Source organism: Phodopus roborovskii, unplaced genomic scaffold (genome assembly GCF_943737965.1).
Source record: "Phodopus roborovskii unplaced genomic scaffold, PHOROB, whole genome shotgun sequence".
In the NCBI taxonomy this organism is placed as follows: Eukaryota; Metazoa; Chordata; class Mammalia; order Rodentia; family Cricetidae; genus Phodopus; species Phodopus roborovskii.
The window spans coordinates 193,882-212,079 of NW_026125052.1; the positions used below are offsets into that span (position 1 = coordinate 193,882).

An 18,198-nucleotide genomic window follows, 5' to 3' on the forward strand; every position below is an offset into this window, starting at 1 on the left:
ACATGCCTATGATCACAATACTCAGAAAGCAGAGGCGAGAGAATCAGGAGTTCAAGTTCATCCTTGCCTATGTAGTCAGTTTAAAGCCAGTCTGGCTGATGTGAAATCTTGTCTCACAAAACCAAGCCAAACTAAACTAAACTAAACCAACCAACCAACCAAACAAACAAACAAAAAAACCCTAATAAAAAAATGGACTGCTGAACATATAGTTCTCCAAAGAAGAAATACAGTGGAAAAAAAAAATGGTAATGTAAAACTGTTCAATGTCCTTAGTCATTGGGGAAAAGTAAATTAAAACTATTTTGAGAATTTTCCTCATCCAATCAGAATGGCTATCAGGAAAATGACAAATACTGGCAAAGAAAAGGTACCCTTTATCAATACTACTGGTAATGGAAACTCATCCATCTGGAACCAATTTTAAAAAAAAAAAAAAAAAAAAAAAAAAAAAAGCAAGAGAAGAGAAGAGTATGCTGTTACCCTCTGTACTGACCAGACAGGATATCAAGCTAGTGACATAACACTAATTCTTCATACTTTGCTTTAGAAAGTGAATATTTCTTCTGATCCCTCTGTCCTAGCCTCCCAAGTGCTAGGGTTACTCACAAAGGAGATTCTTTTTCTGAAAGATTATGTATGGAAAATATATATAGAGATGGTTATCAAATCTGTGCCTCCAGGAGAACATGACCCACTGAATCAACTAAGCAATGCTTGCTCATATGGGCTCACAAAGACTGAGGCAGCAAACAAAGGGCCTGCACAGGTCTGGACCCAGTTTTCTGGGTATATGTAATGGCTGTTAGCTTGGTGTTTTTGTGGTATTCGTAACCATAGGAGTGGGTATGTCATTGACTCTTTTGCCTGCTCTCAGGATTCTTTTCCTCCTGTTGGGTTGCCTTGTCCAACCTCAATATAAGGGCTTTTGCCTTGTCCTACTGTATCTTATTTTGCTGAGTTTGGCTGTTGTCTCTTGGAGGCCTGTTCTTTTCTGAAAGGAAACCGGGGCAGGGGATGAATCTAGGGGAGAGGGAAAGTGTTGGGGAACTGGGAAGAGTAGAGAGAGAGGAAACTCTGGTATTAGCATGTATTATATGAGAGAAGAATTTAATTTCAATTTAAAAAAGAAATAATTTCCCTCCAGCAACATGATACACAAGGAATCTTTCAGAATCATCAGCAACAGTTCCTGCCTATGAACATTGTCTCCCTTTTCTAATCCATGAAATGGAAACAGAAGTCACAGCATATCCAGTATTGGAGCAGGCCAGCTGAGCACACTGTTTGCTGCTGTTCCTTCCATTTAGTTGTCTTTAAAAGTTATTGCATTATGGTAAAGCCACGGGAAACCTATGAGTGTGTGAATCCTGCCTCTTGACTAATATCTGGGTGTTCCTCCTCTTCTCTCTAGTTTTGGTGTCATCCCAAGCACTCCCTTGGCCATCCATACTCCACTGATGCCAAACCAGAGCATTGATGTCTCTCTGCCTCTCAACACCTTGGGCCCAGTCATGAAGATGGAACCTCTGAATAACTTGCAGGTCAGAGTTTTCCTTCACTTGCAGAGTGTTTGTTAATATCTTCATCCATCTGTAGTCACTCATTCTCCATTGCTGTAACTAAATACCCACGTACATTTAGCTTACTGTTATCATGCACAGAATTGTGGTAGATGACATGTGACAGGGAGAAGTCACAGTAGCAGCAAAGGAAGCCTAGACAGTCTCTCAAAGGGACTACTGTAGTGTCTTGAAGGGTCCAGTGTTCCCAGTGACCTCAACACCTCCCACTAGGCCGTTCCCAGTCTCAACTCCAGCATGCAGAAGACCCAGCCTCCCAATATGAAACCTCTGAGGAAAACCTCTTTCCTTATGATAAATAGTTTGAAGTAACTCTATGGTGAAGACTTTCCATTTTGTTCCATAGAACAAGCTATGCAGTGACTTAGAGAGTTATTTAATAAACATTTTAAAGGGTTTTTTTTTTTTTTGGTTATCCTAATTTGGCTGAGAATAACTTTGAAGTTGGTCCTCCAGGCTCTACCTCCTCTAAGTGCAGGATTATAGGCATGTAGCACCATGCCTGGTTTAAGATTTCCAGTTGAGGAAACTGGAGATATAACACAGCAGTTAAGAGCAGTGGCTGCTGTGTTGATATATTATTTATGATTTATTAAAGTTTGCCTGAGGATTCAGAAAGCAAATCAGCCATAGAAGCCAGGCACACACCTTTAATCCCAGCAGCCAGAAGCTAGGAGGTGGTGGTACATACCTTTAATTCTAGGACTCAGGATTAATAGGTAGATGGTTCACTGTGAGTCCAAGGCCACCCAGATCTACACAAGATTGATCCAGTCCTAAAGAGAAACAGCTCACACAAAGATGATCTCAGCACCTGGGATCACACGCCCTTTAATCCCAGCACTAGAGGAAGCAGAGTCTTCATTAGTCAATATCAGCATTCATTCTCCAGCCACATTGAAGATAGGAAGACATTCAGTCTCAGGATTTTCCAACCACACTGAGGAGAGGGCAGCAGGATCAGCCCATTCAGCCTGAGGTAGTGGTAAGAACGAGTAGCCATCTACTTTGCTTTTCTGATCTTCAGCTTGAAGTTTGAACCCCAATATCAGACTCTAGGTCTTTTATATTTGTGCTACAGGCTGCATTTAACAGAGGACTAGGTTCAGTTCCCAGCACTCACATGCAACTCACAACCATCTGTAACTACAGTTTCAGGGGATCTGACACCCTCTTCTGACCTCTGTAGGAACTATACACATACATTGAATACAGGCAAATACTCATACACATAAAAGTAATAAATCTTTTTTTAAAGAAGACTCCTGGTGTCTGGAGAGATGGCTCAGTGGTTAGGAGCACTGACTACTCTTCCAGAGTACTCAGGTTCAATTCCCAGCACCCACATAGCAGACAACTGTCTGTAACTTCAAGATATGACATGTTCACACATTCATGCAGGCAAAACACCAATGCAAATCAAATAAAAAGAAATCATTAGAAAAAACAAAAAGGCTTCCACCTGAAAAGAAAATATGTTGATAGTGAGCTCACACTTGATCAAAAATGGAAAGGAGAAAAGATGCACTGTGGCAGATGTAAGACTTGGTGGAGAATCGTTATCCCTGCTAGAAATTGAAACAACAGAATAATTTGAATGAGACGGAAACATATTTAACATGGTGAAACAAAAATATTAGCCATGCACTTTCCATTCCAGACAAATGAATCATTTTGCTCAGTGTTCTAGAAATACTGATGTGAGATAATGACTATTATGTTGAACTTCGAACTAAATATTCTTTAGTAGTAAAGACATCGGCACAATTGTTTGCCAGTTCACCAACTACTTTGTTGCCACAGTGGCTAATTGTTGCTTTTCTTAGCACTGAGTAAAAATTTTTAGAGTAGACAAGTGAGTCACAATATAACTTGGCTGAGACTAGAAGAAAACTAAGGTTGCTCTGTAGATAGAATTGTCTGTTACTATGAGGAAAGTAATGTGTTAAGGGTGTTTCCAGCTCACAGTCTTCAAGTAACTAACCCAGATATGCATCTGCTCTTTCTTGGAGGCTAACCTCCCATTGGCCCATTAAGCCCCAAGCATGATGTCTAGGACAGTCAGCATGTATGCATGAATGCGTTCCTTCAGGAGTAGGAAGGATATTTGGGTCACAGAAACTAGAGCAAGCATACAGTGCCTAAAAGAAAACAAAGGAATGTTAGTTCACTTTCCTATTTGCATTTCTAAATTACTGAACCCCAGATAGGAACCCTCCTAAAAAGAAGGTGGATCTTAAATCTAAAGCCTTCCCTTGAAGGCACTGATAGAATATTAGGGTTAAGAAGTTATTTTTCCCACACCTGCTGTTGTGAAAAGCAGTCTGTAAAAAGGATGTGTCTAATGATTGGGCCTGTCACTTGCCTAGCAAGCACACTCCGCACCACCCCCAACTCCATCTCTAGTCAGCTACTGCCTCTTCAAGCTCTCCTTGTGGGCTCTTCTCTCTCAGGGATAGCATAATTGTGACTCTATTATTAATTGGTACTTCTCAGTAGTAAAGATAAACAAAACCTTGAAAATAGAAAAGCTTTCAATTACTCTGAAAGCTGTATTAATGTCTGCTTGGAGAAGGAAGCGAAGAAATAGCTGATGGGAGTGAGGGACTGCAGAATTTAGCTTCCGTTCTGCTCTTGTCCTCATGTGAACAAGTAGAGTTAAAATTTAACTTAGGATTAGACCAAATATAATACTGTTACAAACGTTTTTTATTAAAATGCTCATTAAGCTGCCATTTGCTAGAGTATGAAATGTGTAAGTTAAGATACCATTTCTTCACATGTATTTGTGCATGGTGGGTCCATATATACATACATGTGTGTGTGTGGATATGGAGGCCAGTGGTTGGCATCTACCTTGTGTTTTGATACAGGATTCATTTGGAGCTTGTTGTGATTCAGCTGGTCTGGTTGTCTGATGAGCTCCAGGTGTCTGCCTTCTTTGCTTCCAAAGTACTGAAGTTACAGATACATGCCACCATAGCTGGCTTTCTTATGTGGCTGCTAAAGATCAAACTCAAATGGTCAAACTTAGACACCAGACATTTTTACCAACTGAGCCATCTCCCATGTGTGCTCTTCCTCTACGTGTGTCATTTTCCTCAGGAGAGCACCTCATTTTAGTACACAGTCTCTTGTTGGCCAAGAGCTTACCAAGCAGGCTAAGATAGGTGACCAGTGAACCCTGGGAATCTGCCTGCCTTTGCCTGTCTTCCCGTTGTTGATATTAAAAGCATTTGATACCATGCCTGTTTTTGTTTTAATGGCTTCTGCTCATCAAAACCTCGTGCTTGCAAAGGAAGTGCTTTACTGACTAAGCTGTCTCCCCAGTCCCAATTACTTCTTAAAGTAGAAAGTCAGTTATTATGCCACAGATAAAGAGTGAAATCTCTAGTAGAGATTTGAACCTAGGATGATTTTACTGCCATTCCAGGGTTGATTACAAAGACTTTTGTGAGGGTAAGGATATAGTTCAGTTTTTGCCTACTATGTAAAATTCTGGGTTTGATCCACAGCAACACACACACACACACACACACACACACACACACACACACACACACACACACCACACACACACACACACACACACACTCACACCACACACACCACACACACACACACACTCACACCACACACACCACACACACACACGCCTCTAAATCCAGCTTATAAATAGCATATGAAGTAAAATTTGCCCCACTGTGGAATTCTTTTGAGTTTATTTATATCAGATAATTATATCCTAAAAAAGAAAAGATTATTCCCCTATTTAAGTAAAACAAAAACTTTAACAAGTGTCTAAATAATTTTTCTCTAAATGTGTTTAATTGACTCCAGTGTCATTGTTTTTTATTCCACATGTTTTAGTTGCTTAGAAACATTTTCTCAGTATACTCATGGGCAAGTAACTGCTTCTTCAAGTCAGAGCCTGCACAGACACAATGGAGTTATGACATGCCTTAGAGTTCCCATGGCTACATGGCTTCCTTGTTCACTGTGCTGTAGCTGGGAGTATTGATAGTGTCATTCTTTCAGAATACTTTTTAGCAGGATTACATAAGTATAGATTAAAGAATCATCTGGGTTAGACATGATATCTCTAACCTCAGCATCAGTAAGTTTTAAGCAAGGGTATTGCAACAAGTATAAGGCTAGCCTGAACTACATAGTGATCTTCAGATTAGGTAAATAAATGATTGGGCTAAAGTGTGAGAATCGGTCTCTAAACAACAAAAACAAATTCTGTAGGAAAACTCAGACTTCTCTCCCCATGTAGGCCCCCATACTTCTCTACAGAAACAACTTCTTTTGCCTCTTTTAGTTGATCCTTTTGCTGTTTGCCTCTATTAATAAAACATTCTCTATTGCAACTTAGAGTTATTTCCCACATCCCTGTTTTCCTGGTAAAGTCAACCTTGAAATTTGCTTAAGTCAGTGGTTATTGTTATTATAATGCCTAGTCATATTGAGCCATATAGTAAGATGTGATTTTTTTCCCTATAAAACTTCCTATAAATTGACAATTTGATAGCTTCTTTTATGTTCTTAGGCACAGTTCAGTCCAAAGTGTTATGGAGTTCATATTCTCCATCATAGTCTTGTCAGCTCACCTTTCTTGAAACCTCTTCTGAAGTTTTTAAAATCCTGTTCCTGTGCAGACTGCCAGCTGTCACCCTGATCCCCTACAGCATCACCCTCATCTCCTACATATGTGCTTCACATTTTAGAGTAGATTTCTTGGTTTATTCTTTCATTTTGATGAAATAGATCTTCCTGAGACGAGGGAAATGCATTTTTGGAGACACCATCTTTTGTGTGTGTGTGTGTGTGTGTGTGTGTGTGTGTGTGTATGGGTGTTTTGCCTGCATGTATATCCATGTGTACAGTGCCTATGAAGGCCAGAAGAGGATGTTGGATGTACTGAATTTCAGACAGCTGTAAGTCACTATATGGGAGCCAGAAATTGGACCCAGGACCTCTGGAAAATCAGCCAGTGCTCTTAACCACTGTGCCATCTCTCCTACCCTAAGGTTTTACCTGTTTCTTTATGTATCTCCTTTATTTTCTTCACACTTGTTTAATACTGTTTGTATAAATTCTAGGTTAAGACTCATGTATCATAGTCTATGTCCTGTACTTTACCAATGAAAACTTATAGAATCCCTACCCTTTCCACAGACTACTCCATCATGCTAAAGCAATCCCAGACATTGCTGTCACTTCATCTGTGTGTATGTTGTCATATATCTTCAAAAAAAAAAAAAAAATCTTTAAAGAAGAAAAAGCACACAGTAGGGAAATAAGGATAGGAAAATGGCTCACTGGGTAAAGTGCTTGCCGCACAACCATGAGGACCTGGGCATGGCAAAAACTGCCAGTAATTCCAATAACGGGAGAGTCTCAGTAGCATGCTAGCAATCCAATGCAGCCAATCAGTGAAAGAGCCTGTCTTAAAAAATAAGTTGAAACCAGGAATAATGGTGTAATCCTTTAATCCCAGCACTTAGGAAGCAGAGGCAGGTTGGAGTTCAAGGCTAGCCTGGTCTTCATAAGAGAGTTCCAGGGCAATTAGGACTATATGGTGAGACTCAAAAAAAAAAAAAAAAAAAGTTGGAACATGTCGTAGATGTCATAGTTAATTTCTTACTGCTGTGACAAAATACACTGACAAAAGCAACTAAGAGAGAAGCATTTACTTTGGCTTATAGTTCCTTCAGGATATAGTTCATTCTGTTGGGAAGGACATGGCAAGAATGAGCAGGAAGCTGGTCACCTTACATCAGGAAGCAGAGTGAACAGAAAGTGAGCAAGGGCCGTACACACAGCCTCAGGGTCCAGCCCTAGTTACCTTCTTCCAGAAGACTCCATCTCCTAAAAGTTCCACAGATTACCCCAACTGAACCAGCAGCTGCAAATATTTAATATTCAAACCATAACAATGATTAAGGAGGACACCCAACATCAGTACCTGGCACACACACACACACACACACACACACACACACACACACACACACTCACACACTCACTCACTCACTCACTCACTCACTCACAACTATAATTATTCTCACATCTTAAAAATATTACCAAGAATTTTTTGGCAGCCAATTAATCCATTTAATTTTCAAATTTCTAATTTGTCTTAGTAGCTTAACTGTTTTGTTTTCTGGTTCTGGGAATCGGATGCAGAGCCTTATGAATACTGGGTGACCATTTTGCCACTGGACTACATCCATATACCCTCAGTTTGGTTTTACTGTTACTATTTATTTAAATTGGCAAAATGCATATATTGTGAAGGATTGTTGCTGTTTTCTTACACCTCTGCCATGTTGTTTGTCTGTTGTGTTTGGGAAGTGACAGTGTTGCTCATCATCTCAGTCAGTGTTGCATGCTGGAGCTGCATCCCCAACCCTCTTTGCTTGTACTCTTTAATACACTAGCTATTAGCCTACATATGGTTATATAAATTGAAATTAACTAAAATTAGGTAAACATCTCAATTCCTCCACTGTGTATAAAAACAGGTGTGATTAGTAGTTGGTAGATTGGATAGTGCAGAGCTCTGTTGGGAGGTGCTTCTGTGCATCCTTCTCTGCCCTTCATCTTTTGTCTTATACTTACCAGACTTGGAGCTTGCATAGCTTCTGGAATCTATGAGTTGATCATTTTTCTCAAATTTGGGTTTGGTCCTTAATCTTTACTTTTTTCCCCCTTGCCTTGTTACATTTCCTCTCTCCTAAAACTCTAGTCACGCTTTTTAAAATCATCTCTTAGGTCATTGTGGCTGTTGTTGGAGGGAGGGCTTGGTTTTGTTTTTCTGTTCTTAAAATCAGATGATTTCTATGGTCTTTTATTTTGTTTTTAAACTATGTCCTTTTTCTTGAACTGCCTTGATTCTTTTTTAAAAGCCTCTAAATATCCTGAGTGTACCATAATGACTGTGCCAGGCTTTTGGAAAAGACTACAGAGTCTTTAGCATTCAGTCTGTAAGGTCACTTAGCCTACCAAACCTCAGTGGTCTATCCTCACAGAAGGAATTAATCTTTCCATTTTACACAGAGCTGGGGTTTCAGGTGCTATCTGTCAGTATGAGAAAGATATGTCGATCTAGGTCTGTTGATGGCATTGTAGTTCTTTCTCTTTTTTTTTTTTTTTCAGTTTTTCAAGACAGGGTTTCTCTGTGTGTAGTCTTGGCTGTCCTGGAACTCACTCCATAGAGATCTGCCTGCCCAACCTCTTTCTTTTTCTTTTTTACAACAGAGCTTTGGTGTGGGTTGAACTCAGGCCCTCAAGCTTGCTGGGCAGACTACAGTCCCATCCCCAGTCTTCTCTTTTAAATGGCCCTACCCTACCAGAAAAGCCCTGAGTGCTATAAGTCATAACCATTTAGGGAGTCTATGGTATTACTGCCAATCTGTGTGTTTTCCCTTCCTTTATGGATTTATGACTGTAAAATGTTTTATTCTCCTTTAGTTATAGCAAATTCATATATCTCAGGTCAACTTCTAAATGTAACTGAAGATGACCTTAAACGTCTGAGTTTACAGACTTATGCCACCACTTCTGTTTACATGGTTCTGGGAATTGAACCCAGGGCTTTGTGGATTCAAAGCAAGCATTCTACGAACTTTACTACATCCTCAGCCTTAAATGTGATTTATATTTCTTTCTTTGCTTAGGAGGCTGATTATACTTTCTTAAAAATTCTCTGTTGAAGCAAGCAGTGGTGGCTCACACCTTTAGTTCCTAGTACTGTGGAAGCAGAGACAGGTGAATCTCTGTGAGTTTGAGGTCAGCCTGGTCTACAGAGTGAATTTCAGGACAGCCTAGGCTCCACACAGAGAAACCCTGTCTTGAGAAACCAGCAAAAAAAAAAAAAAAAAAAAGTTCTTTTTTTAGCCAGCAAGATGGTTCAGCCAGTAAAGGTATTTGAATCCTCAAGACAAACCTAAGTTTGATCCCTGGAGCCCACATAATAAAAGGAGAGAACAAACTCTTGCAAGTGTCCTCTGACCTCCACATGTACTATGGCATATGTGCAAAGATAAACACAAATACATGAGGACAAATAAGCAAATGTAATTTTTTAAAGTCTTTTTTTTCCTTCTATATAGATTCACCATCAAGATGAATCTTTTTATCTATTGTTTCTTAATCTCAAATAAACTGTTGGATAAGAGGCTGCAGTGTTGATTAGGCAAATGAAATAGATATGTGATTTTTGTCTTTGCTTGTCTGTTAAAAATAAGTCAGCATTCATTAGTCCTGATGAGGGAAGAACGTGTTGAAGACAGCAGCTATGAAGAACACCTCTTCTAATCCTGTTTTAGTATTGTCTTTAAGACCTTTGTCAGCCAGAAGGGGTTTTGTGACAATATGGCCCTAAGGAAATTATGTCCCTTGTCACTGCATTGTAGTCTCAGCTTGCAAGACCATCAGTTGCGGATGGTGCCTGGCCTGTTACTTCTTGTCTCCCGTATGTCTATTCGCACCCAGAAAAGTCCACAGCTGTAGCTATTGTACCAAAAAACCTGGTGAGTGCTTCCAAATGGAAGACTTTGCAGCAGCTTGCCTTGGATGAAGTAGGCCTGCTTGGCATTTGCAGACTTGACTGATACACAGTACAAACAAGTTCAGGATTAAAGCTGCTTTGGCTTTTCAGGATCCATAGTTGGGGACTCCACGTGGCCTTTAGGGCACTGCTTGTTCCATGTACTCAATCCTTGGAGATGGCTAGCACAGACACAATGCTGTGTTCAAATTAGATAAGTAGATCCAGTGCCATATATACTCAAGTAGTCCTAAAATATCCCAGAAGCATCATGTAAGGAAATGCAGTCTTAATTATGGAAAATTAAAAATAATTTGCTACCCAAAAATAATTTCTGCAATTGGCTATTTCAGTATATTTTTCTTACCACAGCAAGACTACAAATGTTCTTCAGTTTCATCAAAGAAATTTGGTATCTTGAATTTTAGATACTCGCTTTGATTGTGCTTGATGGCACATCTTTTTTTTGTCAGGATAGCTGAGATTCAGGTTGAAGGTGGAACTCAGTGCTAGAATGCTTGCCTAACAAACACAAGACTCTGGGCTTGATTTCTAGCACCCACACTAACTTCCCTCAGAAGATAAGATTTTCCTGAGTAGCCCTTCTGTTCTCTGTAACTGATACCCCACAACCAGTTGCTGGATTTTCATAAAAGAATGTCTGTAGTTAGGGTTTCAATTGCTTCTCTAAAACATCACGATGAAAAGCAACTTGGGGAGGAAAGGATTTATTTCATCCTACAGTTCCACAGCACAGTCCATCACTGGAACCTGGGGGCAGAAGCTGATCAGAGGCCAAGGAGGGGTGCCGTTTACTGGCTTGTTTCTCATGGTTTGCTTAGCCTGCTTTCTTACAGCACGCAAGGCAATCATTGTGGAGGTGGCACTGCCCATGGTGAGCTAGAACCTCCTGTATCAACTGTTAATCAAGGAAATAAATGTACCTACCACAGGCTTTGCCCATAGGCCAGTCTGGTAGAAGCATTTTCTCAACTGAGTTTCCTTTTTCCAAAATGATGCTAGCTATGTCAAGTTGAAATAAAACTAAGCAGCACAGAGAAGAAAGGGTTTATTTCAGCTTACAGTTCCACATTACAGTGTGTCACTGAAAGAACAAGGCAGAACCTGGAGGCAGGAACTAAAGCAGGAGCCATGGACCATGGAGGAAGACTGGCTACTGGCTTGCTTCTTCGTGCTTGTTCAGCCTGTTTCCCTCCTCCACCTCCTCCTCCTCTTCTTCCTCTTCCTCCTCCACCCCATCTTCCCCCTCTTTTGTTTTCTTTCTCTCATTGTGTAGCCCTGGCTATTCTGGAACTCCCTAGTAGACCAAGCAGCCTCAAATTTATAGAAATCCCCTTGTACTCTGCCTCCCAAGTGTTGGGATTAAAGGTGTACATGTCTGGCTCATTAGCTTGATTTCTTATGTACCCTAGGACTACCTATCCAGGGATGGCACCACCCGAAATGAGCTGGGCCTTTCCACTTCAATTAAGAAAATGCCTCATGGGCCTGCCTACCAGCCAGTCTTACAGAGACATTTTCTTAACTGTGGCTCTCTATTCTCAGGCATGTCTAGGTTCCTGTCAAATTGACAAGAGCCAAACGGCACATCTGTTCACAGCAGCTGCCCCACCTGCATGACCACATGTAAGCAATAGGCAGTAACACTGTATGCTCTTGAGCCCAGGAACTCTGTGCAGTTAGAAATCTGCCAGCAGAGTCAGAAGACAGTTGTTACTGAATACAGAGCTCAGCTCTCGGTCCACTCAAGCTTATGCCATAGGAAAGGGCCCTGTGAGGGCCAGCCATTCAAGGGAACAAAGGTCCATGCTTAAGATCTTGAGCAAAGAATTAAAAAAAAAAAAAAAATACAATAGTAATAAAAAGTGATCTGTAGATTTTTCTTATTTTATGTGTTGGTATTTTGCCTCCTTGTATGTCTATGTGAAGGTGTTAAATCACTTGGAGCTGGATAACAGACATTTGTGAGCTGCCATGTGGGTGCTGGGAATTGAACCTGAATCCTTTGGAAGAGTAGCCAGTGCTCTTTAACCCCTGAGCCATTTCTCTAACCCCAGACTTTGTTGATTAAAACCATAGCCATCTTCTACCATAATTATAAGCTGTAAGTGGGTGATGAAAAGTGAAACCTGTTTGAGACTTCTAGTTTGTTGCATGGTTTGAAACAGCTTTAACTGTATGATCTTTATACGTCTAGAGAACATTGAATTTTCAGTACAAACATGTAAGCTCTTCCTAGTCCCACTGTCTCATTATCCTGAAAACTTTACACAAAGTTTTACTATATGTTATAGGTTCATGTTTAAGAGAACTCTGGGATTTTCCTGAGCTGGACTGATACCTATTTTAGAGTCACATTCACATTTACTTATACTACACTCTTATGTTTTTCTCCAGTGCTGTATTTTATGAAATATGTTTTTTTTTAACTTTTAAAAATGTATGGGTTATTCTGGCTTCATGATATGAAAATAATTACATATTGAAATAAAACTTGAGGGCTTGGGGTATAGCCTGCTGGTCTAACCCTTACTATCATGTTTGAGGCCTGGGATTAAATTCCCACCACCTAAAAACAGAAAAACAAAACAATGCACATAGAACAAGTAGAAAAGAGAGGCTTAGAAAAGACCCATGACCATGCACGTGTGAAGACTGCAGTCCTGGGCTCAGGCTGCAGTTCAGTGGTAGAGCTCTTGACTAACAAGTACAAGACCCTAGGTTCCATTCACAGCAAGAACAAGCAACCCTACAGTTGGGAGGGTAGCTTTTACTCTTTCTGTTTCAAAGCCGTCTTTCTCACAGAATTCATACTGTACTGGCAGTGGTTGGGGTTTGAGTATTTGCAGGAATACTACCAGTGTTTATTACCCTGGAATTCTCAGTTCTGAGTTCGTGAAATTCCATTAAAAAAAAAAAAAGATAATTACTTGAAATGAAATATGCCTTCCTTTAGTGTCTCTGTGGACACCAACTGTGGATTTCACAGAATAAGTTTCTTTCAGAGTCAAGGTACACAGAGTGAAAATCTGTCATGGAGGCATGTAATGAAAATGTCCTGAGTCTGAACTTATTTTCCTTTTCATTTATGTTTTTGTGTTGTTTTGAGCTAAATTTTGACTGTGTTGCCCAGTATAGCCTTGAACTCACAGTTCTCCCATAGCATCCTGAGTAGCTGGAGTTACAGGTGCACACCACACCTGGCTTTGCTTTCCCTTGTATTCCATTTCAGGAAAGCCTGGTTTAAGGGAAAGCATTGATAGAGTTGTCAGTCTAAACCCAGTTAAAAGTGGGGTTGCTGTTGTATATCATTAAAATCTATCATATATAAAACTAAAAAAAAAAAAATGACCAATCATTTTTGAAAGGTATATAATTAAACAGCGGTGGTCCTTGGCGTAGTAATAGCTTTTGTTTTCAGGAACCATTGAAAGAATTGGAGGGTAAATACTTAGAATCTCTTGTTTTTCTGACAGTCTACCCCTTCTGAATATGACCTGCTTCCCTGGTGGACTGCCTAGAGATAGCATCTGTGCTCAGTACCTGTCCTCTCTAGCATCTCAACAGCTACATGTCTTTCTTTTGTCCACATAAGGTTAGATAACATACAGGCAGTACATAGGCACAGCTGTGACTCTAGTTCATTTCCAATTTGCAGCTAATGAAGTTTTTATGCTATTACTAGGGTTTCTACAGCATACTAGTCTAGGATTTGGGGTGTTACTTTAACTGATACAGTTCTGCCTTCATTATCTTAGAACATGATACATTTTATATTAAATGTGTTTTAAAGGGTCTTTTTACCTTATTTAGTGTATACATATGTGATGTGGGAGTCTCTGTGACCTTCACAGCCAACAGAGTAACAAATCTGCAGGAGTCAAGAAGGCAGTTCAGTTCAACAGTAGCCAGTGTTGGTTCAAACTTTGGGAGTCTGACCCTGAGTAGTTTAGGCATATTTAAACACAGCACAGTTTGGTGAAAACTTTCCCATGTGCAAAATAACATGTAAACAATTCCTGAGGAACAAAGTAAGCTAAAGATCAGATGGGGATGTGACACTTTCCATAAAGATAGGTCCATAGATTGAACAAGAAAAATACACTCAGGATAAGGTTTGGAGGACGACCCAATATGACCACACAACTAGCACAAAGGTCTATTAACCATGTCCGCCCCCCCCAGCCTTCCGGGTAGGTAACAGGTTATATATCCTTTGCTTTGAAGGAACAATTCTGTGTGTTTAACATTCCAGATTCCCCAAGTGCTCATCTGTGAGCACAAGTAACTCTGTGCTTCCTATAGTATGAGTAGTGTGCACATGGGGGGAGGGGGCACCCAGAAAATAGTTTGCACAATTTGGTTACTTCGTTTTACCATGTTGGTACTGGACAGCTTGGTAACAGATGCCCTTACTCACTGAGCTGTCTGCTAGCCCCTATTTTAACAGCAGTAGGAGGTATAGCCTAATAGTAGAACTCTTGCCCAGCATGTATAAAGCCCCTGGGTTGAATTTCTTCAATCTCAAAATAGTAAGGAAAGTTTAATAATAAGCTCTCACAGCAGGCAACAGCCAATGAGTTCCCTTCCTCTGAGTGTTAATCTCTGAGTATTAATGTTATGATACTTAAGATGTGACAGCTGCAGGCTCTCCCAGTCCTAGGCAAGGTACATATAACTATTATGGAAAGGGAAAAGAGTGATGCCTATGGTTGTATTTGTTTGTTGATTAGGATTTGCAAAACTGCATTTGGAGGGTTGGAAAGATGGTTCAGTGGTTAACACTTGCTGCTGTTTCAGAGGACCCAGATTCAGTTCCTAGCACCCACACGGAAGCTCATAACTCTAATTGTAGGGAATCTGATGTCCCCTTCTGGCTTCCTTGGACACCAGGCACCCAAATGGTACACATACATACATGCAGACAAAATACTCATACTCATAGAATAAAAGTAAATATATATATATATATATATATATATTTGTAAATATCTTTTTTTAAGTTTAGCATGTGGAGAACTGGCCTGTTTCTAAACTGAAAGGCTTGAGAAATTATTGATGGCTATTTTTGGCATCTGATACTATATAATGGGATTCTATTGACAGCTAACTAGAGGAAGAAAAAAGTGAAAGTTTGTAATAATGGTGTCTGGATAGCCACTGAGTTGTTCAGTGTAGTATCACAGGTTAGTCATATTTTGACAGAAAGGGGTAACATATACACTGTAAGTTCCTGGTTTATTTTCCTGCCATAAAAGTTTTTTTTTTTTTTTTCCTTTTTCTTTTAAATGAGGACAGTGGGGCTGGGTATATAGTTCAGTGTGGAGCTCAAGGTCCTGGGTTTAATCCTCAGCCCCATGGGGTATGGGGGTGCTACCTGGAACTAGAGAAGAGCCATGCATCTTGACCCTGAAGTCCTTGTAAGGCATGTAGTTCCTAAGAATGAGCCTGCTAAGCTCACATTCCCAGACAGAAAGAATATGCATTTGTAATTATCTAAACTGAGAAGCTGAAGTCCTGACAGTAGGCTCAGGACCTCATATGCCCTGACCATGTTCTTCTGTCCCCTTACCTCATTGGCTGCCTCTGTTCCTCCACCCCTTTCTCTGCTGTAGGGCTGGCAGCTGGTCCACTGCTACCATGAAGCCTTTAAATTGGCGTTTTTCTTGTCTGGAGTTTGCCCTCCCAATTCTACCTGCATGGCTTATTACTTCTCTCAGGTTTTCTTGTCAGACTGTCTTTGGACAGCCAGCCTGAAAATAATGACCCTGAGACTTATTAATTATGAAAACTTGGCCTTAGCTTAGGATTGTTCCCAACAAACTCTTATTACTTAATTAACCCATTTTAACCCCCCCCCCTTTTTTTTTTTAAATCTATGTTCTGCTACACTCAGTTACTTCCTCTTAGTACAGCACATCTGACTTGCTCAAAGTGTGCTGGCAAAATCCTGTACCTCTCTTCTCAGGAAACCCCACCTATTTTCTCCTGCCTACCTATTGGCCATTCAGCTGTTTGCTAACCAATCACAATGACACATCTTCACATAGTGTACACAAGTATTTTGCAACACCTCTGCTAAAACACTATCTTTTAAGTAAGGCCACACTCTGCCCTTCCCCCAGTCTGTCTTAACCCTTTTTGCTTCCTATACTACTACTTATCACATTTTAAACTCTTCTTTCCTTCCTTCCTTCCTTCCTTCCTTCCTTCCTTCCTTCCTTCCTTCCTTCTTCCTTCCTTCCTTCCTGACTCTAGAGCAAACTGTTGGAAATCAGCAGGTACTGCTCCCCCCCCCCCATTTCTAATGTCTCAGTGCCTAGAACAGTAAGTAGATAGTAAATATATGTTATTGGATTACCCCCCCCCCCATTTAGAAACATTAGATTCTTCTAGTTCTTAAGCAATACCCAGCACTTCATCTTAGCAGGGACTCCCTTATTACAGCATCTGCCTGCTGTTGCTCAGGGTCTGAGCCTGAACCTGTGTGAAGGTGATCCCCCGCTTAAATTTAATCTCATATCAACAATCACAGATTTCATTTTTATGAGAGGGAATGGAGAAGAGACTGTTGCTTTAAAGCATCTCAAGATTGGAGATGAGGAGACAAATAGGACATCTTCTTCTAACATTTGGAGAATTTTTATGTCACTAACCTATGCCTAATACTTCTTTAGAATAAAATCAAACTGCCAGCCTTAAATTATCCAACTGTGTCTTAAAGAGTTGAAGACTACTTTTATTAATATTTCTAGGTTAAATTTGGAAGCTCAGAGTAAGTGAAAAAGTTGAAGGATGCTCTCAACTTGCTTGCCTTTTTATAACCCCGATAAATGCAAAGATGTATGTGAGAGAGATGCATAAATGGAGAGGGGGGGAAACTTGAATAGAAAAGGTAAACTGGGCATGGTCACTTATGTCTATAACCCTAACACTCAGAAGGCTGAAGCAAGAGGACCATTGAGAGCTAGCCTGGACTGCTTACTCAGACCCCAGCTCTGAAATTAAAATAAAATAAAAGGACATGGTTGTTCGTTTTATCTGGTCATACATTTGTTTACTTTAAGGATTTGATTAGCTTTTAAAGATTTCAGAGCTGGGCATGGTGGTGCATGCTTTTATGCCAGCATTCAGGAGGCAGAGGCAGGTGGATCACCATGAATTTGAAGTCAGCCCGGTCTACATAGTAAGTTCCAGGTCAGTTAGGGCTCAAAAGAAAAGAAAAGGTACTTCAGATAACTATCAAACAGTCTGGCATTTGCCTTTAAAAGAAAAATCCTGATCCAGGTTTTCTTTGCATGCATTCTGAAAGTTTGCATTGATAGGAATAGATGTGATTATAAATTAAAAGATAAGAAGTACTGAATTTGGAACTTCTAAGATGAACTTGACTTTGGGAAGGTGTCATCCTATGTGAGTTTGGCCTGTTCCCTGCAGTTCAGAGAGCCTCCGTGATGACTGAGGTCAGCTACTTGGATCTGGTTTAAGTTGCAGTAAGAGTTGTAGATGGCTCAGTGATTAATAGTGCTTGCTCTGCTCCTTCAGAGAGCCAGAGTTTGGTTCCCAGCCCCCTCCTCCAGGCCCTACTGGCACCTGTATGTATGTGTATATATACATTTTAGTAAAAATTTAAGATCAGTAGTCCTAATGACTGCTGTGCTTTGGGCTTCTTTCATAGATGGCCTTGAATTCATTCTTGTGTGCCCCTGCCCAAATCAGAATTCTGACAGTTAAATCTCTTTTTGAAACTTATGTCTATCTACTTTACAACCTTAATCTACTCTTTGGTATTTTGGAATTTTGTATGTATGTATGTATGTATGTATGTATGTATGTATGTATGTATGTTTATATTTAGTCTCTCCCATGGCTAAATGACTTGAGAGTGTTCTTGAGAATAGATTAATTAGCTTTCATGGCAGAATGAGGACTACATGAATCACAGGTTTTACCTCCTCTTAAAACAGGGCCTACAATTTGTTGTAGGAATTTGTTGTATTTTTAAATATCAGTAGTAATTTGTCCTACTTGAGGATT

At 40.1% G+C, this 18,198-nt stretch overlaps 1 protein-coding gene across 3 annotated transcripts in view; it reads left to right on the forward strand.

The window, feature by feature from the left end:
- The window catches only part of Ap2b1 (adaptor related protein complex 2 subunit beta 1), a 106,145-nt gene that overhangs the window by 65,418 nt on the left and 22,529 nt on the right, over window positions 1-18,198 (forward strand). For all 3 annotated transcript variants that reach the window (XM_051179725.1, XM_051179677.1, XM_051179790.1), the window contains one exon: window positions 1,415-1,544. In XM_051179725.1, coding sequence (XP_051035682.1) covers window positions 1,415-1,544 — 130 coding nt within the window. The remainder of the gene's footprint in view (window positions 1-1,414; window positions 1,545-18,198) is intronic.